The 24,029-nt window shown below is 28.9% G+C and overlaps 4 protein-coding genes across 7 annotated transcripts; 2 read left to right on the top strand and 2 right to left on the bottom strand.

Moving 5' to 3' along the window:
• Positions 1 to 5,421: 5,421 nt before the first annotated feature.
• LOC111035267 (cullin-4B) lies at positions 5,422 to 11,003 on the bottom strand. 2 transcript variants are annotated; one of them, XM_022316807.1, is made up of 2 exons: positions 10,758 to 11,003; positions 5,422 to 8,334 (listed from the first exon to the last, which is right to left on the bottom strand). In XM_022316807.1, the coding sequence occupies exon 2, from the start codon at positions 8,289 to 8,291 to the stop codon at positions 6,048 to 6,050; it is 2,244 nt and encodes a 747-aa protein (XP_022172499.1). In that variant the 5' UTR covers positions 8,292 to 8,334; positions 10,758 to 11,003; the 3' UTR covers positions 5,422 to 6,047. The 2 variants fall into 2 exon arrangements, with proteins under 2 accessions (XP_022172499.1, XP_022172500.1); XM_022316808.1 differs by lacking the exon at positions 10,758 to 11,003 and adding an exon at positions 9,824 to 10,137.
• A 2,704-nt stretch (positions 11,004 to 13,707) lies between these two features.
• Positions 13,708 to 14,732, top strand: LOC111035261. The gene is made up of 3 exons (XM_022316799.1): positions 13,708 to 14,068; positions 14,123 to 14,327; positions 14,670 to 14,732. Exons 1-3 carry the CDS (start codon positions 13,728 to 13,730, stop codon positions 14,730 to 14,732), a joined length of 609 nt encoding a protein of 202 aa, XP_022172491.1. The 5' UTR covers positions 13,708 to 13,727.
• Positions 13,944 to 16,917, bottom strand: LOC111035259 (cellular tumor antigen p53-like). Of its 3 annotated transcripts, XR_002604633.1 has the most exons (8): positions 16,651 to 16,917; positions 16,331 to 16,501; positions 15,809 to 16,007; positions 15,506 to 15,731; positions 15,218 to 15,428; positions 14,965 to 15,126; positions 14,131 to 14,220; positions 13,944 to 14,060 (listed from the first exon to the last, which is right to left on the bottom strand). XR_002604633.1 is itself a non-coding variant. In XM_022316798.1 (7 exons), exons 1-7 carry the CDS (start codon positions 16,687 to 16,689, stop codon positions 14,203 to 14,205), a joined length of 1,026 nt encoding a protein of 341 aa, XP_022172490.1. In that variant the 5' UTR covers positions 16,690 to 16,917; the 3' UTR covers positions 14,058 to 14,202. The 3 variants fall into 3 exon arrangements, 2 of the variants coding, with proteins under 2 accessions (XP_022172490.1, XP_022172489.1); XM_022316798.1 differs by having other exon boundaries at positions 14,058 to 14,220; XM_022316797.1 differs by lacking the exons at positions 13,944 to 14,060; positions 14,131 to 14,220 and adding an exon at positions 14,361 to 14,899 and having other exon boundaries at positions 16,651 to 16,689.
• A 227-nt stretch (positions 16,918 to 17,144) lies between these two features.
• On the top strand, positions 17,145 to 23,548 carry LOC111035258 (syndetin). Its single transcript, XM_022316796.1, has 17 exons — positions 17,145 to 17,476; positions 17,852 to 18,043; positions 18,210 to 18,346; positions 18,405 to 18,582; positions 18,643 to 18,831; positions 18,916 to 19,116; positions 19,193 to 19,322; positions 19,436 to 19,604; positions 20,386 to 20,575; positions 20,648 to 20,830; positions 20,900 to 21,157; positions 21,219 to 21,329; positions 22,438 to 22,629; positions 22,745 to 22,903; positions 22,975 to 23,096; positions 23,159 to 23,348; positions 23,421 to 23,548. The coding sequence occupies exons 1-17, from the start codon at positions 17,432 to 17,434 to the stop codon at positions 23,526 to 23,528; spliced, it is 2,754 nt and encodes a 917-aa protein (XP_022172488.1). The 5' UTR covers positions 17,145 to 17,431; the 3' UTR covers positions 23,529 to 23,548.
• The last annotated feature ends 481 nt before the right edge of the window (positions 23,549 to 24,029 follow it).

Below are 24,029 nucleotides of genomic sequence, written 5' to 3'. Positions count from 1 at the left end.
CTTATGGGAATCAATTTGAAACAAACAAGTTGAGGAAAGGAAATGTAGAGTTTAAGATATCTAAGTAGTATACTACCTAACTCGTTAAATATCCCCCGAGATTTTCTTCTGTAACTATATAGGTGTAATGACTAATAAGTAAACTATATACTAATAAACTCTTAATTCTTGTAATAATATATTTTCTGTGGCGATGTTTTCGTATTCTTGGTATAATGTTTATTGTAGTCTTGCTCTAGTAGTTGTAATCAATTTTTACTAAACCAAAGTTTACATTCCACAACAATGGATTCATGGATATGGATTAAGTAAATATAAGTAATAACTAATAGCATCATATTTATTATCAGGTACTAGATTTTAATGGGATTCAATATCGACCGTTTTTAAGGAGTTTGATATAGGCAATTTACTATGATGTCTGTACGTGCATATCATGTAGGCCCTACTTTGTAGGGTGTCACCCGAGTGCGTCCGGTTTTCAATATTGTAGTTATTGAATAATCCAACTATCCAAGTGCCCTGGACTGCGTCGTCCTTAATTGTATCGTTAATTTCAATTCCTAATTTTATAAATCTCATCAAGTCATAATGGTGTGTTCATTTTTAGAAATATAAAAAAATACATTTTAATTGATACAAAATGTCTATTTCATTTTCTTATCAAAAAGATAAATATATATTTTTTTTATATATATAAATTAGATTTTAACAAGGGCATTATGATACCTTGACAATATTATTATGAACATTGACAATATATAACATTACTGACAATTAGACAAAGAAAATCTTAAACATAAAAAAAACTACTTAGCATACTATAACCACAGAATAGATGAAACATTTATGAAAACATTTGACATATATTCTGTGCCACAACATTAAAAATGTAAATACATAATATGTATGTACGGAAGGTGTGATGTTTGTGTTATACTGTTATGAAATGGGAATGGTGTGGAGTGGGATTTTGTTTAATAAGGATGTGAGTGCAATTAGAAGATCGTTAAGCATTGATTTTAGTTGGCCGAGGAAAACTTAAATAATATTTTCAGTTTTCCATGTTTTGATAAATTCATTTCAAATATGGTTTGAGTGTACTTAAAATAATTAAATGCATTATTATTCCAATTTGGTAAGTTACCTTTACTTGAAAGTTCTGTTCGTTCGAGAAATAATTTTGTAATTCAATTATTCGTTGTTTGTTAATAAAAACAGATGTATTGTTATTCATCATAACATAATTTGTACTTGTTTTCGAACTTTTCTATACTATACGTCAAATAGTTATAGTTCGACTCACCATTTCTCAAGTTTGTACGATCCCAATATGAAAACCTGAATTTTCTTTAATTAAAAACTAATATATAGAAAAAATGTAGGTATACTACATACTAAAGAAAAAAAATCATTATAAACTTTTTTATTGACCTTAACTGGTATTCATCTTAACACCACTACCAGCTATATCAGTATATCCTCTTCTGCGTCCCATCAAATAATAATAACAGTATTGGTTTTCTTTTGCACTGTAGATACGAAATCGAATATTATATAGATACTATTTTTAATCATGTACGTAGGTATTAAGTAAGACTTAATCAACATATGTTATTTTGTAAAAGTTATTGTCGAAAAAAACCAATTGTTTATTATTGGTATTCTTATTAATATTCAAAATTTAAGGCAATTACAGAACTTAGTTGGTATATAGCTTAGCTTATGATAAAAGGATAAAATCAAACTTATCGTCTCGTTACATAGGTTTTAGATTTAAATCTTTGCCAATTACAAAATGCATTAACTATAAAGAATCTAACATTACATTATCAAATTGTGTAATTAATATGTATGTTATAATAAGTTGGCGAAATTCTTCAGAGAATTTTATTAAAAATAAAATAAATTAGTGGGTAGGTTCTAACAATAGTTTAAATACTGAGAAAAAATACCTATATATCATACATAGATCATTGTAATATATTGATCAACATTTATTTTGTAATTGTTTAAATATGTCATGTTAATCTTATTTGAAAGGTACGATAGTTTAGCTAAATTTTTTTTTAGGCAAAAATATAGGTATGATATATTTGAACATCGGTCTTACCTCGTTGCCTATGTGCATGCAGAAAGATAGTCATATATAGTCACCTAGTCGTATAGAGACGACACACGTCACTTAGACAGCTGACATAGTTGGTGAGTAACCTAACTATAATCGCGGGTTACCTGGTTACTGCATTATGGTGGACATCTATAAAATAAAACAATATAATAAATCAGTCTCCTGTGATATTCCCCTTTAATATTCGATCTTATCCCGTCGAGCCTATACCGTCAATTTTTCAAAATATACTACATACCTTATAATTTGTACCTAAATTTGATTTAACTAGGTCAACAGTCAACACTGAACGACTTATGGATACTCATGCCTATACGGCTTACGTGTAGATACGAAAGCAAAAAATGAACAAAGCGGCATTTGTGTGTTTCGGAACTTTCGTTACAGTGTTCAGATATCTGTTGGCGTCCGCCACAATCGTCCAGTCAGTTATGGTGATGGACATGAAGAACAATTTGATCAGTCCGCTCCGAGACTGGCTGTCTAATCTAATTTTCTATTCGATTTTCTCTTCGCTTTTCGTTATATCGGTGACCGCCATCAACTCAGTGGACTATGCGGAAAAAAACATACACCAATTCAAGTAAGCCGAACCTACTTACATAAATAATAAATTTCAATTATTTTATATCTGTCATTTTTGTTTTTTTAAATTTTTTTGGGGGGGGGAAGGTGATATAGAGATATAGTCATTAGTCATACATATTACGTGTGGGTATGGTGTATCATCATAATTCATTATATAATTTTTTGTTATAGTTTTGGTGTATTTTATATTTTATTGTTGAGATGTTGCAGCCAATGCGTTTGTTGTCTCCATGCGTTGATTGTCTCCGTCTTACAAACGTTTCATTTTCGTTAACTAGTTTCGACAGAGTGCTGTTAGTTTGGATGTTAGAGTGAATTGATCTATTATCAAACTTTTGAATAAGAACATTATCTGTGCTTATACGTCAGAGATTTGTTGATATTTTAATTTTCAAGCAAGATATGGGTAGGTACCTACTTGAAATATCACAAATTAAAATTTTTCATATCTTGCTTGACATTTAAAATAGGTACCTACTGAATGAATATATATGAGCAGACGCTTAAGCACAGATAATATTCTTATCTAAGTGTTTCACAATAGGTCAAATCTCTCTAATATCAAAATTAACAATACACTATTGAAACTAGTGAACGAAAATGTGCTACACTGCAACCTATGTCGTTTTTGTGTAGACAACAAATACATGGTTAGCGACGTACCTAGCGTCCTCTTAAATATTAAAATTAGTTGGTTTTTTTTTAATAGTAATACAGTGGCATTGTTATACTGAGTGGGAGAGAACAAATGGGGAAATTTAATTTTAAAAGATCTAACTGGGTCGTACTTACCTATAATTTATTAATTTATAGTATTTTTCTTACATTGTCCTGTAGTTTTTAGTACTTTTGACAAGTACCTAATCTATTCAATTTTTCGTTATGGGTTTGTACTTATAGTAGACGGGATTCTAATTTTAAACATTTTTTACAATACAGGTGAGAAATAAAAAATGATGTGAAGCCTGGTTTTAATAATCTATACTCATATTTTCTCCTCCGATCCTCTTATCCTTCATATTCGATATTCAGTGTTATACTGATGAAGGTGCTCAGACATCAACTCCGTGATGATTGTCCAAGGTCCTGACTGCCCCAAGGTGTAATGCCCTCACCAGCTTTCATATCCACCCACCATGGATTGCCGATTACCATCTAGTTTGCCAAACAGCATATTTTTCCTCCCTGTAATCTGTAGGTACACTTTTCCATCGTTTATGTTGGTGGTACCTACCAATCCCGGCTATAACCTGTAAAAATTCTATGGCTATAGTTTTTATCATCAGCCTCGCGAGGTTTTTTTTTCTTAGAATCGTTATTTTTGTACTATAATACACTCTATAATTATTATTACTTATTAATAAAAAGCCCAGTACACATTATTAAGTCAAGACCTAACCAGAGAGAACAAAAAAAATATCAATTTTTATATACCTACGTAGTCTATAGTGAAACTTCTAAATACCGAATATTCTGTATTTCTGTCATTGAAATGTTCGCAATTCGAAGGCTCTTCAGAGGGTTCAGTTTGTAGTTTGTTACCAAAAAAATGTTCGTTATTTGGAGGTGTCTGTTAGGGGAGGGTTCTTCTGTATATAGATTTAGTCATGTAGGTAAATTACCTACATGTGTAATTATTTGAGATGATGTAATATGTATATTGGGTATAATAATACAATAGGGCTCCAATAGATTATAATACCTAACTATATACCTAGGTACCTTTTTATTTTCCTTGTTATCGAGAACCGAGGGAGGAACTGCTGCTGGCATTGCTGCTCCCCTGGTCAGTGGTCCCCATCGTTTATTGTGTACATATTATAAAATTAAATAAGATACCAATGACACACTATGTTGCGCCTCTCTCCTCTACCAAATGGACATTCCCCATCGCTAGGCATATGTCCACCTGGAAGCGGAGCTCGGAGCGCTTACATTCAAGTAAAACAAACAGAACTATATACGTACCTAACCTAACTATATAGGTACCTACCTACCTACCAGCCAAATAATAGGTTTTTAAAAATTAGTAAGTAATTTCAGTTAAATAATAGTAGTTAAGTTTAATATTTCTACATAATGCATAGGTAGCAAAACTAATTATTTTTATTAATTAAGAATGATTAACCATCATACGTCTATCGACTACCTAATATAACCTTATTTAATTTGACGACTACATTTACTTCAGTATAATATTAATATTTAATAGTATATAATATAGAATATATTATATTCTAAAATCTATGGTATAACATAACCTATTAAATGTACCTACAAACATTTCAAAATTAAGACATTCATCATATTATTAACATACCCGTAGTTGATAATCAAAAATAACTATTACCACCTTTACGCTCTACCTTGCAAATTGCAATAATTGCAATAATTATTATTAAAATTGATGATTCCCCACAATTAATTGTTGAATTAATAAAACATTAAAAAAAAACAAATATGTCCAAAATATTCCTTAAAATCAAACGTAAAATTGAAAGTAGGTATGTTTGTTTAAAATTGTAAATACATTTGTTTGTATTATTTTACATTATTTTCCTGTAGTTAGCAGACCGTGTTAAGAATAGCCACGTGCTTTGGTTTGCTCAACCCTGATATATTATATTATACATTTATTTTTAGTACATTTAATTCAATTAACACATTTATAATGATTATAGAAAAATATTAAATTAAATAGGTACTTATTACAGATATTGTATTTTTTTCTTTTGATATTATGCCAAAAAGAAAATAGGTAGTTTCTAACTTTAACTAGATATACGATAAAAATACAATCAACTATGAATTTTTCATATTTTTACAACAATTTTACAATATTTATACAAAAAGTAATTCATATTACACTATTTTATTTTAATTTTAACAATATAAAATATAATATTCACAAACATGTATGATCCCCTTACATCAATAAAATGTATTTGTTATACCTGAGGTAAACACCGTAGATAAGTGAACTATGTAAAAATAAAACATCCAAATTAAACAAAGTCGACACATGGATTAGATTCTAAATTAGAAAAGAAAGAAGAAAACGTATTCCACAAGAAAAAACATTACTGTATTAAATTAATAATATAAAAACAAGATAAGTACTATGGTCTAACAGCCAGGCTGTTATTATCATGTAATCACGTCACTACTATATTGGGAGAATATTTAAGGACCGAAAACCATCAGTGGGTCTTGTCAGTATATTTTCTCTATGAATAAATACATTATATACACACATATAAATTTGAAAATAAACATTGACATAGTTAAAAATATATAAAGAAACCAACATATTTGCAAAATGAAAAAATTATGCAATATAATTATATTGATTAGGATTATCTTTGTCTCTCTCCATATAGTCTCGGTCAATAAGAGACTCTATGCGTTTCTTTAAATCAGCTGGCTTGGCAGGAAACTTGAGTTGATTAAACAGTTCACTGATCAAAAGATTATGCATGAGTGACTTGCGCATTTTCATAATTCTCACAATAGCTGCATCCATTTGGTACTGTCTATCCTGGTAGACTCGTTCTTCAGTTGCCTTCTGCTCTTCATTTGTCTCCTTCATCTGCACTTGGTTGATTTTTATTCTATATAGTTTATTACAAAAATCATTGTTGATGGAAAACTGATCAATATCACCTATTTCCCGTCCTTTGGGCAACTTTATCAACACTCTAGCTTTACCACATGCCAACGACTGCAGTGTTCTCCTCAATTCAGTATCTTCCATGTTGGTCAAAGTTTTTATTTCTTTAAAAGGGAGCGTTTGATAATCATTAAACAATAACAGCACCATTGCCTGGAACAAGCTAACCTGTAGTTCTTTATTACCCTGCTTGAACTGAGAACGCAGCACACAATGACCTAAAGTTGGTTGCCACTGTAATTTTCTACCATTGTGTTTGGCTAGGTAAAACTTATTAAAACAGTCTTGGTATTCAATAATTTCATTGGGCATGGCCACTTCTGTTACGGCATAAGTTGGCCAGTGCCCCATAGTTAATATATTGACGGTCATGTCAATAACAGAGAGTTGAACATCTTTAACATGTGCCAAATACTGTTTGTAAGCCACATTTATATCTTTACTAATTTCCATATCTTTAAACATGCCTTCAAGTTTGGACGTAAACCCTCCACCACATTCTTGCTTTAATTTGGACAGCATACTTTTTTCAGCATCCACACTCGCAGATTTCCCAAGTAACAATCTTTTAGCTAAATCCTTTTTGTAAAAAGCTTCAAAAACATCTTTGCCATGAATGAATCGAAACAGAACCATAATTTTATCTAAAAGTTTCTCTAGCTCTTCTTCTGTAGATTCTTTATTTCCAACTTTAAGTTTAGAGTCAACAAATTTGGCAATAAGCTCAGCTGGTTTATTTGTTCGTTGGTTAACAAAATGTTCAAATGCTTCTTTTAAACTGTTACCAAATTTTTCATTTGCTTGAAAACATTTTTTTACAATAACGTCCATTTTGTCTTTGAAATCTAATAATTCTTGCACCATAGTTTTATCCTTTTCTGGGTCTATAACAATAGTTCGTCCATACTTTTTAATGTAAGCATTAAAATTAATACAGAGCTCTGTAAGTCCTTTTTTTACACGTGTCAATAAGCCGTACATTAACTTTAGATCATCAAGTCTATTCTCATTGAGCAATTGTTCCAATCCTTTTTGTAATATGGAGCTAACGTGTTCACTTATCAACTGTTTTTCAACAGTGTGTATTAAAGACCACTTTGTAGATGTATCTAAATAATGAATGAGACGTTCATTTTCTTCACTTAAACGCTTTTCAACATGATACAAATATTCGGAAACTTCAAGCTCAAGCATTAACCGTAAACCTTCAGTTGCATAGAGACGTTCAGTGGCCTGTAGGAACTTTCCTTCAAAAGCATCTTGATAAATTTTCAAATCAGAAAGCATTCTAAGCAATGATTTGAGCAATGTTTTATCTACCATATCACCTTGTCTTTCTTTTTCTATGAGTAGAAGCAAACCATCAACTGCTCGGTTTTGTACATTAGTGTTTAACATAATATGATGACGGAACAAATTCAAGCCCATATCCCAAATGGAGTTAACATTAGGATTTTGAAGTACATAAGTTCGGTCAAGAAAAAGAAATATACTGCGTATCATTAACATTTGTTCACAGTGTGATGACCAATGATGGTTTACTTTTTTTAAAAATATGATTTTATCATTTGTTACTTCAGTAAAATTCAATAATAGTTTTTTAACGTGTGTTTCACTAAGCTCAATAAGATTATTATACAATGCTGCTCCCAAATTATTGTTGCACATATTTTCCACAGCTTGATACAGCTCTTCCATGGTATATTGAATAGCAGTTGAAGTTTGTATGGCAATAACAGCTTCGCGTAATTTCTTCCATGTTTGTTCCTGGTAATTATCAGGTAACATTGGTTTCATTTTGAGATTTTTCACTACTAGTTTTTTTGTAGGATTAGATTTTAATGATGCATTTAATGACAGACCATTCAATGCCGTTACATTAGACCTTTTTGTATCTGCCATGATTAAGTTTGTAGGGGAGTTCTTCAATCAAATATCAATATTTCTGAAAAAAAAAAACTTTAGTTCAATTACAGATATAATAAAAAGTAATATACTAACAGGTACACAATTTATTCAAACATAAATAATATTCATAAAATAACATTCACTAGTCAAATGAACACACATAATATTTTATACTATGTCGACCAATGATAATTTCATCATTAACATTTGACTGATTAGGTATACCTATTACATTCCCTATACCTGAAATGAAATCCTTTATACCTGTGGTTTCCAACATTTTTATAACCTCATACCCCTTACACATTTTTAAAAATTTTCACATACCACTTAAATATCATGAGATTATAGGAATGTAAAGAATTATCCAAATAAATTAACGATTTGAGCCCGACCACACTGCAGTATTTTCATAATTCTGCGTAGATGTAAAAACGGCCCAGTAGATGTAAAAACGGCTGTTCAGATGGTAACATAATGACGGCCCTTACATAGGTCAATTTATATTAAGGTAAATTTTTAATACAATACTTTTGTTTTGCTAATCAAAAAATGTATTTCTAAAAAACAAAATAAGCTATTATCTACTCAGGTGAAAACCAATTAATTTTGCCTTTTTTGAACTATCATCTTCATTTTATTAATTTTCAATTCCAGTAGGTAGCCAAATTTTTATAAAGTAGTAATGATTCAGTACCTATAGTCTATTTACGAGAAAAAGTAACTACGTCTTAACAAAATTCCATCATTTTTGAGCATCCTCCCTACCTCACATCACCGCTACCCTGTACACGTTTGCTAGCCACTAGTGAAGTGCAACAACGGATTAGTGGGTAAACACATGACTGTTTAAATACGTAGATTGCATATAGAGGGCATTCAATGGTTTGACAGTGGTGGGGAGATCAGTCTACACTAGTGAAACAGACAATAATCCAATAATCAGTTGGTATATAATATTAGAAACACTATTTTGATTTTGTCATGTTAAATACAATTTAATAAGCAAGATTTAAGAAGACTTTCACACCCACATGTGTTGTCAACATACAAGAAAGTAAATTAGCAGAATTAATTGTATGTTGTTAGCTTTAATATTAGAATGAATTTACCTATTATTAAACTTAAAGATAAGCACATTATTTTTATTAATACATTAGATTTCAATGATTATATTTCAATTTTTAAATAAATTATAAGTAGGTAGGTATATAACATAAATTCAATTAATTTTCTAACCTTTATGTTTGATGAAATGTTCATTAATAATACTATAGTTATCTTTTTTAAATAACAACATAAAGTAATTCATAATAACTACCTACTATTTATATTATGGTGGAGTGGGGAATACATTATTAGCCTCACAAAAAAAATACTACCAGAATCCACTTCTACATTAATATTAAGCTAAGTAGAAATTACTAAATCTAATTATTGAATCAAATTGAGGTGTTAATTATTACCGAATTGACCAGTAAAATATGAATAAGGTATAAATAAGTGTAGACAATAAAAGTACTTACTTATTTTAAATCATTTCAACATTATATTTATATTTTATTTGATTCAAACACAATGAGGACAACATCAAGGAGATTAATGTTAAAAATATATTATAAAAACGGCCTTGAATAGTATGAAATATCTATTGGTCATACAACTATTTCCGGAATTTTAGGCTATCTACACACTTTCGATCCTGAATTTTTAAAACGCAACGGATTTGTAAGTTGTCGTAACATAATAAAAACTACAATAATGTAAGAAATAAACACAAACATACAGTAGACATACTAAAACTACTTTACAGATTACAGTCTACAGAGCTGTACAGACGGTAGTTATCTATTTTCAATATATTGTGGTAACTCAAATTTTGGTATTTGGTAACATGGTACACGCTTATCAGGTTTCTCCAGTTGATAACATATCCCCCACTTCTACTACCACATAATAACAACAATGTGATTACCACAATAAAAATTAAATTTGAAATTTCACTTGAATTTATTATTTTATATTATTTTGTTATATTTATTATAGGTACAAATAAATTTTATCATCGGCGTCGGACTACACAGTTTTAACAATCACGACCACGAAATGTGTGTTATATATTATAGTAATAATTGTTATAATGTTGTAAACACGTTATATATATATAATATTTATATATTATGTATGAAGTTATGTTGTATTTTATATTATCAAGCAAACCAACAAGCTATAAACCACGATAGTAATAAGTACTTTAAAATAGTGCGACAACGAGGGTTGAATTCAGTGGCGGCGGCGGCGGCGTTAGTACCGGACGCCGGTCGCGCACTAGAGCGTCAACCGCAATCGGAAAAATAGGACGCGACCGATCACAATTTTGAAACAGACTCGACAATAGTATTTACTGACATGAAACGCGAGCATAATATGTCTACAACTAACTGATAACTATAACATTACCTCTGTCGGTGTGGACGAATACGTCTAATGCCGGTGCATTGCGCGATGGTTTCCTGAATTCGGGCACTTGTTGGATCACAGAGTACGATGATCCGAGGACAAGCTGCTGCGAAAAGTTTTGGATAATCGGACGAAACAATATTATTAATATAATAACAACAAAATAAGAACGAGTAACACACACGAGTATTAATATTTAGTTTAACATTTCAATCGTGATAACCGGGATTCGGAAATTCGTATAAATATGATTATTAAATCTGTAAACAATTGTATATTGTTATTGCTATGAACATGTTGTGCGCGGACGTTGTTTACGGTGTTGCCAACTGCCAACATGCCTCAATCATGCACGTGCAAATGTTCCGGTGCCAGTGTCGCCGCCGAGAACTGCTGGCATTTCATCGTAGAACATCGTCCTAATAGATTACCGCTTACGATCGGACGTGGCCGACGATCATTTAAGCCAAAATATACCAATCTTTTGTCCTTCATTCTGGTCGACCTAGTAATGCTATAATACTTTTTAAAATGATTTGAATTCGTTATTACATATTCCTGAGGTCGGTCAGTCCACTTTTCTCGATTTCACCGTCCTAACACATCATACTAGTATAATACTACTGTACATTGAGTTTGAATATTTTGAAATTTCGGAATTTTCAAAGTTGATGATTATTTGAAATTCAAATAGGAAATTTTAAAATGTAGACTGACCGATCTCAAGTATACATTATAACGAACTCAGATCAGTTTTCCGAAATTTTTTCGCATTATTAGGTCGATCCGTTAGATCAATATGGACAAAAAGTGCATACAATTGTGCATATTAAATTGGTTACCGCTCACACGCACATAATATGCTGTTGCGCTCGCTATTTCCTTTGAACACCGTCACACACACTAATGACCGCTTACTGCGCACAAATGTACTATAGACCCGCATCCATCTATTTAAAAAAATTGCCTATTTCAAACTCCTTAAAAACTATGGGCCACCAATATTTCCTTGATTTATTTTTAATCGTGCTACCTATAAATAGTGAATACTGATCGACTTAGATGTTGAATGCTACAGTGCAATATACTATATTCTAGATACCTACTTTTATACCGTATGTAGACATGTACCTAGTTGTAAAGAGAGTTATGAGTAGGGCGCGGATTTTAATACCCTAAAAAAACCTAAAAATGCCCTAGAAAAAGGCAATTATGACCTAAAAAATTCAATTAATGACGTAAAAAAATGTACTAAAAATGTGAAAAAAAATGCACAACATTTTTTTTATTTTATTAAAATTTAATTAATGACATAAAAAAATAGAATATTTAGAAGATAGCAATAACAGAAATAGCTGATTAGAAAGATATGTAGGTTAAAATAAAACTATATTTCGTTGAAAAACGGAAATTCTATCCTCTGACGGGACTATTAATAGTGTGGCTAGTCCCACTATGTACACTATACACACGTAGTCCGTTTTATTGTTATTGTCATCGACTATTATCATTTAACACAATTCATAATAATATATGAAACAGACGATAAAGTGTAGTTTTCAATAATTTAGTAAAAGAAAAATATTGAATACTTGAAATTTTTTTATTTCCCTCCAAAAATGCTACATTTTTCGAAAATATGAAAATAATAACCTTAAAAGTAGCGAAAATGACCAAAAATGCCTTAAAGAAGTAAAAACGACAAAAAATGCAAAATAAAAATTGAATGACATGAATCTAACACCACTTGAAACGCATTTTTGCCAAACTGAGCATTGCGTAAGGATTTAGGAAAAAAAATGCATTTTGCATTGAAATCCGCGCCCTAGTTATGAGTATTTGAAAATTGTAAATTGTTTGTACAACTTAAAATACTCATGAAGTCATAACTCTCTTTAAAATTAAAATATAATAAAAAGCCCATGAAAAGACCTCCATAATAATCTTACCTTTAATTTTAATAAGACGTTAATTCACTCTAATTTTTAAGCTAACTGAGCTAAACGTGATCTGTTGAACTTAAAATTTGATATGTTACGCTCTGGTAAGACGAAAACAATACGTGTAGCGTCATCTTAAAAGACGTTTCCAAACAATTATTGTTGATTAAAAAATATCAATACTACCACGCGGCCCGCGCCTCATAATTTAGGAACCGCTGATCCAGATACAAGATACTAGACACAATAATTTTAAATAATCATGTAGTCAAGAATCACGATATATTGTACACTTTCAACTTTTCTTAGTATAGATATTATAATAATATATTTATATCATACAGATATTAAAATTCAAAATAGTTTAAATATTTTTTGGTTTTTAAACTACCTCCACTCTCCAGTATATAGCCTCGCCACACTAATAGTAAACAGCACCCAAATCTGGGTCTCAAAATAGATGTATACATAATACCATTGATTATATTATACTTAATTAATAATATATAATCAACGATAATACATTTAGAACAAATTGGGAGTTTTGCTTTTAAAATTGGACGAAGTAGTAAGATGTAGTCAGCTGTAGAATATTTTTCTTTTTAGATTAAGGTGGGGGCTCAAGTTAGTATTTTATCAAGAGTTGTGCCGAGATATTTGACATCAGGGGATAATAGGAATTGAGTACCCTCAACGTAAACAGGTAGATGGTAGGTTCTTTTTAAGGAAAATGGTACATAAATACATAATATACAAATTGTCTGAATTTATTTTAATTCTCCACTTAAGTGCCCAGTTTTCAATTGAAACTAAGTGGATTTATAGTAGGTTGGGATATATATTAATTTGTGTAACAGGGTGATTACTGATTAATAATAATGTCTTTACGGTATGAATCATAGAGTAATTACTCTATGGTATGAATCAATACTGTTTAATTCTCATTAGCCAGGGTTTCTAAAACAGAGCAATTAATTCCCAAATATTATATTGAAACTACATTTTTATTTGTACAAAATACAAATTTTGAATGATAAAAAAAACCAACAAACTTTTTTTGGTATTTAGAAAAATCGAATCTTCAAAGCAAAGTCTAAAACTGAAATCTTATGTTACGGTGACTGCAGTCGAAGCCGTGGTACTCATTTGTTACTGTGCTAATTTACAATTTACTTTGCAAACGATTTCTGGAGAGGTGGAAAACATATTGACCACAAGTCTCAGCAAATATGCCACAAATAGAACTTGGAGATTATTTTGGAATCAATTTCAACAAAAATATCATTGTTGCGGTAGTTCCCAAAATACTGATTGGTTCCAAACAGCTTGGGTTTCACCAATTGCTGTAACCTCATTTTCTCTACTAAAAAAGTACAAAATAATATTTCATAAATTGGAATGATATTATTTAAAGTGTTATTCAAGATACACACAGCAAAATGGAAAATTCATTATACCAGCTGCACCCATAAGTTGTTGTTTACGTGACGCTATTTGTATTACATTCATCGATTGTGAACAACCTGATCCAGAAAAATATTATCAAAATAGTTGCTCTTCAATAATAGCTAATCGAATCAACTCTATAGCATACACAAGATACTCATTTTACGCTATATTAGTTATCCAGGTAATAATAATACAAGTGAATAAAATAGTTAAATAATTGTATAAATACTTTAATAATGATAAATGAAGTAGATACAAGTGTACAACAATATTGAGGTGATATCAAATTAACATTTATTAATTTTAATAACATAAGTTTTTCTCATCTAACAGTAAGTAAATAAAATCAATTAGTTTTCTTTTAAAGGTAATAATAATTTATAGATCAATACTGAATATTTATAGAATTCTTCCAAAAGTTGTTCATATAACATAATTAGAGTAAATTTAGTTAAATGTTTGTGCATATAATTTTATAGTTATAGCTATATCCACATATTAATTTATATGCTTTTAATTTTAGATTATTTCTGCTGTTGTAAAATATGAAGGCTACATAGAAAACAATCACAATCCAAAAACATAGAAATTATAGAAGAGAAACATATATATTTTTTTTATATTCTAGAAGTAGTTAATGTATCTTAACTTAATTAAATTACTTTTACAATGTTATCATTATTTATCAATTATCACATCATTGTTTTTTTAATTTGTCTGAGATATTGGGTTTTCCGAATCAATTTTTTTGTTCTAAAGAAAATGAAAATAATTTTTTAACTTATTGATTTATTTTCAAACAATATCTTATAACTTACATGACTATTTTTTTCAGATTTCACTTGAGATATTAGATCAGAAAGCATGCTAATCAAAGGATGCGTGTCTATTAAGCGATCTTCTCGGACAGCACTACCCAAAAAATGACCATGTAATAATTCTAAAGTGCTTAAATATAACTGTTTTCCTAGAATTGGTAACTAAAAATCATTGTAATAATTAAACATTTTTTCAACAGTTTCAATTTTTATGTTACAATTGATTAATAAAATATAAAATTAAATTGCATACTGATGGTAGTTCATAAATTTTATCTTCGGAGTTATCTTTATTAGTTTTTTGTACTTTTTCTGGAATTTCACAATCCTCAATTAATGTACGTTTGTTAAAAGCCTTTACTCCAATTAATCTTTTTCTTTCTATTTCTTCTTCTTTTAACATGTCTCTCCTTGGACAACTACAAACTTTTACACCAATTTTTTTTCTACCTAATACTTGTCCACTAAAACAAAACAAAAAAGTATTAGATTCATTGTTTAAAAATAATTAAAAATAATTATTATATAATAGACATCTTACCTTAAAGTTTCTAAAGTAAAAATTACATAAATGGGTCTTCGACTTAGACTCATACTACAACTAGATTTACACATAAATTTATATAACACATTGTAAGTCTTAAAATCAGAACAAGGTACAAAATTATGAACAATGGCAACAACACTGTGCCTTTGGCTTATGGGATTTTGTTCATATACTGCATCTATTTGTTCACACCAAAGTATATGTTCCATTTTTTTTCTATCTAAACGCAAATTAATTTATTTGGTAAGTAAAATTAACTTTGAATTAGTAGGTTTATAGCCAAATATTTTTTTATACCACACAATTTATCCTGCATAATATGTATAGGACAACGTTTGATGCACAATTGTTGAAATTCAGAATTTGCAAAAATTGGTAAAGCACGTATTTGAAGGTTTTTTATTCCTAATAATCCAATATCATCAAAACGCCATTGAAACTGAATAGGTAATACTCGATTCATATCAATGTATACTTTATTCAAAGCGGCAGAATACTAAAACATAAAATAATAATATATTCATCAGACAACTTCCTAATTTAAAAAGACACAACATACTATACAGGATACATAAAACATTTCGATAAATTAAACTACTGCAATATTTTAGCTTTACAAGAAATATCAAAAATGGATTTAATGATTTATCTTATTAATTTATTCAAATAAACAGATATTAACTCTAATAATATGTAAAAGTAAATCAACAATTTTATTTATATTTCAAATGCTATCTAAATAAATAAATCTGTTTTTTAATCAGAAAATCACAAATAAAACATTATTTGATTTACTAGAGACAACAAATAGGTACTTGCCATCCAATGCCTTTTAGAAATTTCTGTAACATCTAATGAAAAATCAAAATTAAATTGCCCAGGATAATCTTCAGTACAAATTTGTAAACCGGTTTGTCTTAAATGTTGGTAACAAGATTCCGATTCTTCACTGAAAGACGGTGATTCAGTGTCAGCTTCGCTATTCGCCACCTATTATCATTTGTAGCATACATAAATAGTTTAGCTAAAACTTAATAAATTAACCTTATGAGTTATAGTTATAGGTACCAATTTATTTTTTTTTTTATTGAACTTAAATACTAAAATACATGCATGGATAAAAGTGAATAATAACTCACCTCAATTATTTCCTCATTTTCAAATTTAATAGTATCCATTACATGTACACGTGGTATAATTAAACTATTAAACCGATATGAAATATGAATAGTAAATGGTTACAAGTTTAAAAGTTTACAATTTTGGGTGATTGTGAAGCATGTAATGACAAGCTATTTCAAGTCTAAACAAGTTCAGACTTTCAGAGATAAGATTAAAGATACCGTTGAAACCACAGCCATGGTATAGTAGTTGTTTTCGTTACCGTAGACGACATATCATCGAAAAACACCTTCCACCACAGCAGAGCTGCCTGCAGCTGTCGACGTGCCTCACGGACTACTACAGTTGTAAGTAAGTTGTCCGTGCCGTGCCTTCAACTTCAACACACACAATATTTTGTTCTATTTACTATTTGTTCCAACAACGATTTGTACTTTGCTTTGCAATATTCTTTATGACAATATTCCATGAAAACGTGACTTATCAACAATCAGTCATTTTTATCAGTAAAATACTGAAATGTCTAATATAAACACGAAGAAATACTTACGTATTATAAATTAATAATTATATTATAGTTTTTAAGTATTTTTTAATCGTGATAAAAATTCATAAATGTTTACCCGCTGTTGTATAAAACTATAAACTGTACGTCCGGACGCATAATGTATATGAATGTAATGTGTATAGAACAATAATCCAAAATATGTCTTACAGTATGTATCTACTGTAAAAATGTCAATACAATTAAAAAATAAAAAGAAGAATCTCAATTTTTTTCACTAAAACCTGATCAGTATGGCTGAATTGAAACAAAAACTAAAGAATCTCTTAGATACCAAGGTGTGTTTAATGTTTATGAACTTAACTACTCTTAATTATATCTTTATGTTGCATGGAAATATCTATTTGGTTAACATTTTCAATCATATGTTAATATAGCCATAGGTATTACTAATTATAGTATAATACTGTGAGGAAGTCACTCTGCCACATTTTCTAGTATTGAGCGTTCCTCTTCATTGAGTAGGTCCAGGCACGTGCGCAAAAAAATTTTGGGGAGGGATTCATAAACAAATTGTCACCGACCAGTTATTGTAATTTGTAGTTATCGATGATTGATATAAATAAATTACACAACTATTAATTTGGGGGGGGGGGGTGAACCCCTAAATGTATAATAATTCATAACTATTATTTTGTTTTAAATTTTTATAGACTGCTGTGAAAGTTCCACTCATAGGATCTCAAGACTTTTGGGATATTTCTAGCAGAAAAAGTGACTCACTTTTATTAAAAGCTGTGAATAATGAAAAATTTGTTGAAAAATGTGATGCTGAACTTATATCAAATATAGATCAAGTATATTTTAACAGTTCTGATTTTGATTTTGCTAAATTTGAACTAGAAGTAAGTCTTAAACCATTATTTAATATTATTTATTGTATATAATCTGTTCACCGAGAAAACAAAATATAAATATTTGCTCTTCAAATGTATGTATAATTGTGACACTATTTTCTCGGTGAACTAGTCATTTTGAATGTTATTTAAATTAACACATTACTTCTTCTAGAAATTGCCAAGAGTCCTTGATAAAAAATTGATTGCCAATGACGTAAAAAAACTAAGGGCGCAACATGAAATCGTTGAGAAACAGTTGCTACAATTGATTCTTGAAAATCAAGCTGCATGTGATGACGAATTAGACAAGTAACTAATTTTTATAATTATTGTTAATTATTTATATCATCTAAAAAATTTTTCACAGAATTGGAATGTTGCAAAATAATTTAAAATCTAGTATAGAAAATTGTGAACATGCTAAGAATCGCTTAAAACTAGCTAAAAGACAAATCACTACAGCTGGTTTGGGTCTTTTGGGCAATTGCAGAAAAAAATCTTTAATCCTTGATTTATTAAATTCTTTAAATAGTGTCAAAATGCTGGTAAGATAAAATGCAACAGTTTGTTTTTGTGTTTTCTTTAAAAAAAATGTAAATTTTTAGTTACAAACTGAAAAAAAACTTGAAGAATTAGTGTCTCAAGCTAACTATGCTAAAGGAATAGCATTACTCTTAGAATGTACTCAAGGTGCTTCCTCTTTTAAACAATTTACTTGCATTGCTGCATTATCTGTTAAACTCCAAGATGCATTAATTATGACAGAAGAGCAATTAGACATTGTCTTGTCTAATGTACGTAAAATCAAACAATTATTTAGACAATGTATGAAAAAAGTGAAATAGCAATATGTTTCTTGTATAAATATGTTGATATAGATGTGTTTCAATTTTGATAATGAAAAGTATTCAGCGGTTCAAGAAGCTTATAGACGCTTGGGTAAAACAAGAATTGCTATTGACCAATTGCATATGCATTATACATCAGCAGTCCACAGTACTTCGTTTGATACAATCAATTTATTTGTTAATACAGATAAGGTGGAAAACAATAAAAACTCCTTTGCCCTTCTGTGCCAGGTTATTTGTTATATTTTATATTTTATTTTTTTAACTACTTCTGTGTTTTAACAATGTTACATTATTTTCAAAATAGTGTGTTCCCGATGAACAGTTAATTCCATGCCTTATTGCATTAAGTAAAATATTTTGGAACATATTACAAAGCTATAAGAAAGCGGCAGATTGGCATAGAGAATTTAAAGATATTAGTACAGATAGTGAAGGTATAAATATTATTAGTATCGTGCACACAACTTCTTAACTTTGCATATTGTTGGTTGTTTTAAGTTTTTCGATACTATTTGTTTTTATAATGTTTACCACAAATGTGTTTCAGATGACATTGAAGAATATGTAAATCAAGAATATATAAGTAAAAAATTTGAAATAGGTCCGACAAGATTATGGGGTGACATCATTACCAAAATATCTAATTTAGTATTCAATTCCAATATGACAAAATTCAAATTTGACGACTTTCTTCAAGTGTTGTCTATACTAAACAAGTATTAAAGTTATCTATTTTTAAAAAAAATTAGTTAACCAGACACTTTTTTCTTAAATTATTTTAATTGATGTAGTTTTACACATTAATTTAAATTTTAAACTGCAATCTGGTATTACTACATTATTAGTTAAACTTGTTTATATATAATTTAATGGTGTAATATTTATAGCCATTTCATCTATGAAGTTCTTAGTTTTTTTAATTTCAAAATTTAACTAATTATGAACATTTTGTGTTATTGCTTAACCATATCATATGCTACTAGCTCTGATTACCATACTAAGTTCTTGTGTACCTCTCAAAGTTTTGGGGCTTGGCCTCTTTCTCTTTTGAGAAGATTTGAAAGGAAACCTGATATATATTTTACCTCAATAGCTATCAAGTGCATTTCTGACTTCAATCACCATTTTAAAAGTCCTGCAAACTATATTTCCAATCCATAAGTAATGAATGATGTATTGAAGTACTTTAATTAATTCATTCATTTTTATGGAATTGTGGTTAAACAATTACACATTACGGATGTGTATTTATACCTAAATGCATATATGATGAAAATCTATATACATATTTTCTAACTGAATAATTAAGTCTAAACAAAAGAGGTTTTAGCTGTATATTTTAAATCCGTAGAAGGTAAACTAATTTTCATGTTTTATATCATATTTCTTCAAGTTTGAGTTAGTAATTTCAATACAATAAAATATCAACATAAATACCATGTTATTTATAGTAATAGATTGATAATGTATTATTTTTAATATAATATTATATCTTAGGCATATTAAAATTGGTGAAGAATTTTGTAATAGTAAATCAGAACAATTACAAAATGATACTAAAAAGTCTTGTATCAGTTATTTTCATACCTATCATAAAAACTGTCTAGACGAGCTTACAATATTTTTTGAAAACGAAAGTTGGACTCCATGTCCAGTGAAACGTGAATTTAATTTATTTCAATTGCAGGTAAGAAAATAATAAAATACTTGAATATTTAGTTATTCAATTAAATTGATATACATTTACTTTTATCATAAGGAATTTAGAACAATTAAAAATCATGTTCAAAAAACTGATTCTTCTCGTCAAACTCATAGTAGAAATTCATCTATGGACAGTAGCTCTATTAGTACAAGCGAATATTTTCATTTCGCATCAGATAAATCACCATTTGATAATGATTTAAATACTACATACTGTGAAGATATATTAGATACAGAAGTAATAACAAACATATTTTAATATATTTTGTACATTTTTAGTACTAATATATTGATATTTTTTTTTTAGATGGATGGAAATAGTGTATGTAGTGATGATACCAATAATAGTTATGAAGACACAGATAATTATAATATAACAGCAGATAACTATGAAAGACCACCTTTGCTTACAAATACAACACTGACAGTAATGAGGCATTGTGGAAAGTACTTAAAAATATGTAACATATTAAAATCAATATCAGAAGATGTAGTCACTTGCTTATGTCAGCTGTTTGAATATTATCTATATTCAGTCCATTTGCTATTTACATCAGACATACTGGTAAGAACAAAAAATATTTTCTACATTTTATCCATGGAATAACCTTGTATGTTATTTGTAGCCTCAGATATGTAGTGGTGTAAATAGTGTAAAACTTCAATCAGTAATAACTAGAATATGCAACACTTTGATTCAATGTAATCATGAAAATGAAACAAATCAAGATCCATTTGTAAGTATTTATAATTAAACATGGCTGTGCAAGGTTACTAATATTTTTATCTACAATTGCTTTAAAGCATTATCAGTCCAAAACTCTAAATTAATTTAGTATTTACAATATTTTGTTCATCAATTATAATTATTTTTTTCTTTATAATATATTTTTAATTTATGGAGTTCATATTAGAATATATATTATGGAAGTATCTCAACAAACTTATTTAGCCTCAATATATTTTTTAATTGTGTATTGATCATACTATATATTGTTGTATGTGCTCTATTGCAGATTGCAATCTACCGGTGGTTATGGATGCATGTGATATATTGTGTACTATAGTGGCAAGGTAGTTAATACTTCAATAATAGTTAATTTTAATTTCAGATAAGATTAGTAACACCTGCCAATATGCTATGCTTTATCTTTCTTAATCTGTCCATCAAATTTAACTGGTATACTTGTATTATTACTTTCAATCATATATTTTAAAGCCAATTAGTGATGATGCTCAGATTAATAGGTATCATTTTATAACATAAACATCATGTTTTCAAAGGAATTTTTCTCTATTGTTCATAATAAAATAACTGACTTTTTAACTGGGAAAAACTCTTAATTGATTTTTAAAGCATGCTATACCCCTAAATAAGCAAATTAAGTAACATTTTTAAAAAATTTTAAAAATAATTGATAGAAACCACTCTGCTGTACAGTAGGTTACAAGTGGGTCACTGTAATGGATGGTGTTACATTTGAATTCAATGATTATATTTGAAAAACTATTCTGAGCGGAGACAATCTGTCAGTTATTCTATATTGTAAAAATATTTTTATATTACAACAAAATAACTAAAATTGTTATTCTTTGTTTAAATATCCGATTTTCTCCAAATTTTAATATAAAATATGAATTTAAAAAATAGAGCGCGTTTAAACTATTTTTAAGTGGAGCACATTTTCCAATCACAATTTACAGTGATGCTGATTAGAGTACATACAACAGATAGCCGAATTTAATTTTGTATATTATTTATAATTTTTCTTGTTTACAATTGTTTGTTCTTAATTAGGTCAAAATGAAAAATGTAAAATATTTGTAAGAAAAATTCAATTTCAGATTCGAGAACCTGTAGCACTTCACGTATTAAGTCTGTCAGATGCAAACAATTTATATAGTGTTTCTGAACGAATTGTTGCTGTTGAATCATTAGTGTTTTTAGGAGAGCAGTACAAGCTATTACATTCATATTTGAATACACTATTAACATCGGATACAAGCAGTTATTCATTACAACAATTTTATAATCAAGTACACATAATTATTTATTCTAACAGTGTTTAATTATGAAGCACAATAACAAATTATAAAACTTTTTGGAATTATTGTTTTGTTACAAACATGATGTATTAAATATTTGTTTAAGACTGTAGCAGTGGCAGTAGATTTACGAAAACCAGTATATGGTCGTGTGATTTGTAAATCTATTGATTATAATCAAGTGCTTGGCATGATGACCAAAGTCAATTGGGAGGTTAAAGATATTATGTGTGAACACAGCAGATATGTTGATTATTTCCTACAAGTATGTTGTATAGAATATGAGAATTTTTTTTTTTTTCAATGACTAAATGTCTAATGACCTAATGTTTTTAGGAATTACGGGCTTTTTTTAAAACTCTTAAAACATCAACATCAAATATATATTTAAATGAGCAGGTGTTAAATTCTATTTGGGAAGCTATAGCTGTTCTAGTAACATCTGTTTTTATTGAAGGGTAAAATTTATTAAATAATTATTCAAATGTATTCAAGTTATTCAATATTACTTTTATTTTAGATTTTCATTAGCCAAAAAATGTTCAAATGCTGGTCGAGCATTAATGCAACTTGATTTCACACAATTTATGTCACAAATAAATTCAATTTGCCCTATCAATCCATTACCACATAAAGAACTAGTTGAAGTGTATATCAAGGCGTATTACTTACCTGAAACATCATTGGAAACATGGACAAGGGATCATCAGGTTATATCAATTTATTAATGTGCATAATTAATTAAACATTAATTACTAATTTTGTACACAATTAAATTTTAGGAATATACACATAAACAATTATTAGCTGTCATAAACTGCGTATGTCAAAACAATAAGCGGTCACGACAAAAGCTGACAAATTTATTGGAAGAATCTCTACAAAGATAATCTCATTTTTATTACTAAATGTATTAGTTGTTTATGTTATTTATTTTTAATTATTTTTATTCATTCAGTTATAAATTATTGCAACTATTAATAATTGGTAAACATGCTTTTTATGTCTACTTCAACAGTTAACCTAAGTCAGTTTATTTCATATCCGTTAAATGAAGTCTTTGTTCTATGATTATTTGGTACTGTATTAGTGATACATATTTTATAGCACACTTTATGCTATATTTTTTCAACTTTTTCAGTAACTTCGAAAATTCAAAATGTTCAAAATTAATATTTATATTAATCAGTTTTTAAATCAAAAGTAAATTTCATGAATTTTTTGTCTCTTCCAGTTCTAATATTTTGGAAATTTTCCTTCAACTTATTATTTATTTCCCATAACTTCCTATATTTTTAACATTTTATTTTCTGCATTGAGTATCAATTTTTTATCTGTGCACCACATGTAAGAATTGAGACCTACCAATGTCCACATTAAAAGGTTGTATA

The sequence above is a fragment of the Myzus persicae genome, unplaced genomic scaffold (genome assembly GCF_001856785.1).
Source record: "Myzus persicae strain clone G006 unplaced genomic scaffold, MPER_G0061.0, whole genome shotgun sequence".
Classification (NCBI taxonomy): domain Eukaryota; kingdom Metazoa; phylum Arthropoda; class Insecta; order Hemiptera; family Aphididae; genus Myzus; species Myzus persicae.
Note: the sequence above shows the minus strand (reverse complement) of the source record. Positions and strands in the feature narration are given on the sequence as shown.

What these genes read in the sequence shown, in the direction of transcription:
- LOC111035261 (XM_022316799.1), top strand. Translation starts at nt 13,728, where the DNA reads ATGATAAAAAAAACCAACAAACTTTTTTTGGTATTTAGAAAAATCGAA. An exon ending in TCATTTTCTCTACTAAAAAA is followed by an intron (nt 14,069 to 14,122) that starts GTACAAAATAAT and finishes GTGTTATTCAAG; the next exon opens with ATACACACAGCAAAATGGAA. An exon ending in ACGCTATATTAGTTATCCAG is followed by an intron (nt 14,328 to 14,669) that starts GTAATAATAATA and finishes TTTTAATTTTAG; the next exon opens with ATTATTTCTGCTGTTGTAAA.
- LOC111035267 (XM_022316807.1), bottom strand. Translation starts at nt 8,291, where the DNA reads ATGGCAGATACAAAAAGGTCTAATGTAACGGCATTGAATGGTCTGTCA.
- LOC111035258 (XM_022316796.1), top strand. Translation starts at nt 17,432, where the DNA reads ATGGCTGAATTGAAACAAAAACTAAAGAATCTCTTAGATACCAAG. An exon ending in CCTTTGCCCTTCTGTGCCAG is followed by an intron (nt 19,117 to 19,192) that starts GTTATTTGTTAT and finishes TTTTCAAAATAG; the next exon opens with TGTGTTCCCGATGAACAGTT. An exon ending in AAACAAATCAAGATCCATTT is followed by an intron (nt 21,330 to 22,437) that starts GTAAGTATTTAT and finishes ATTCAATTTCAG; the next exon opens with ATTCGAGAACCTGTAGCACT.
- LOC111035259 (XM_022316797.1), bottom strand. Translation starts at nt 16,689, where the DNA reads ATGGATACTATTAAATTTGAAAATGAGGAAATAATTGAG. An exon ending in AAAATGAGGAAATAATTGAG is followed by an intron (nt 16,502 to 16,650) that starts GTGAGTTATTAT and finishes AAATGATAATAG; the next exon opens with GTGGCGAATAGCGAAGCTGA. An exon ending in TATGCAGGATAAATTGTGTG is followed by an intron (nt 15,732 to 15,808) that starts GTATAAAAAAAT and finishes ATTTGCGTTTAG; the next exon opens with ATAGAAAAAAAATGGAACAT.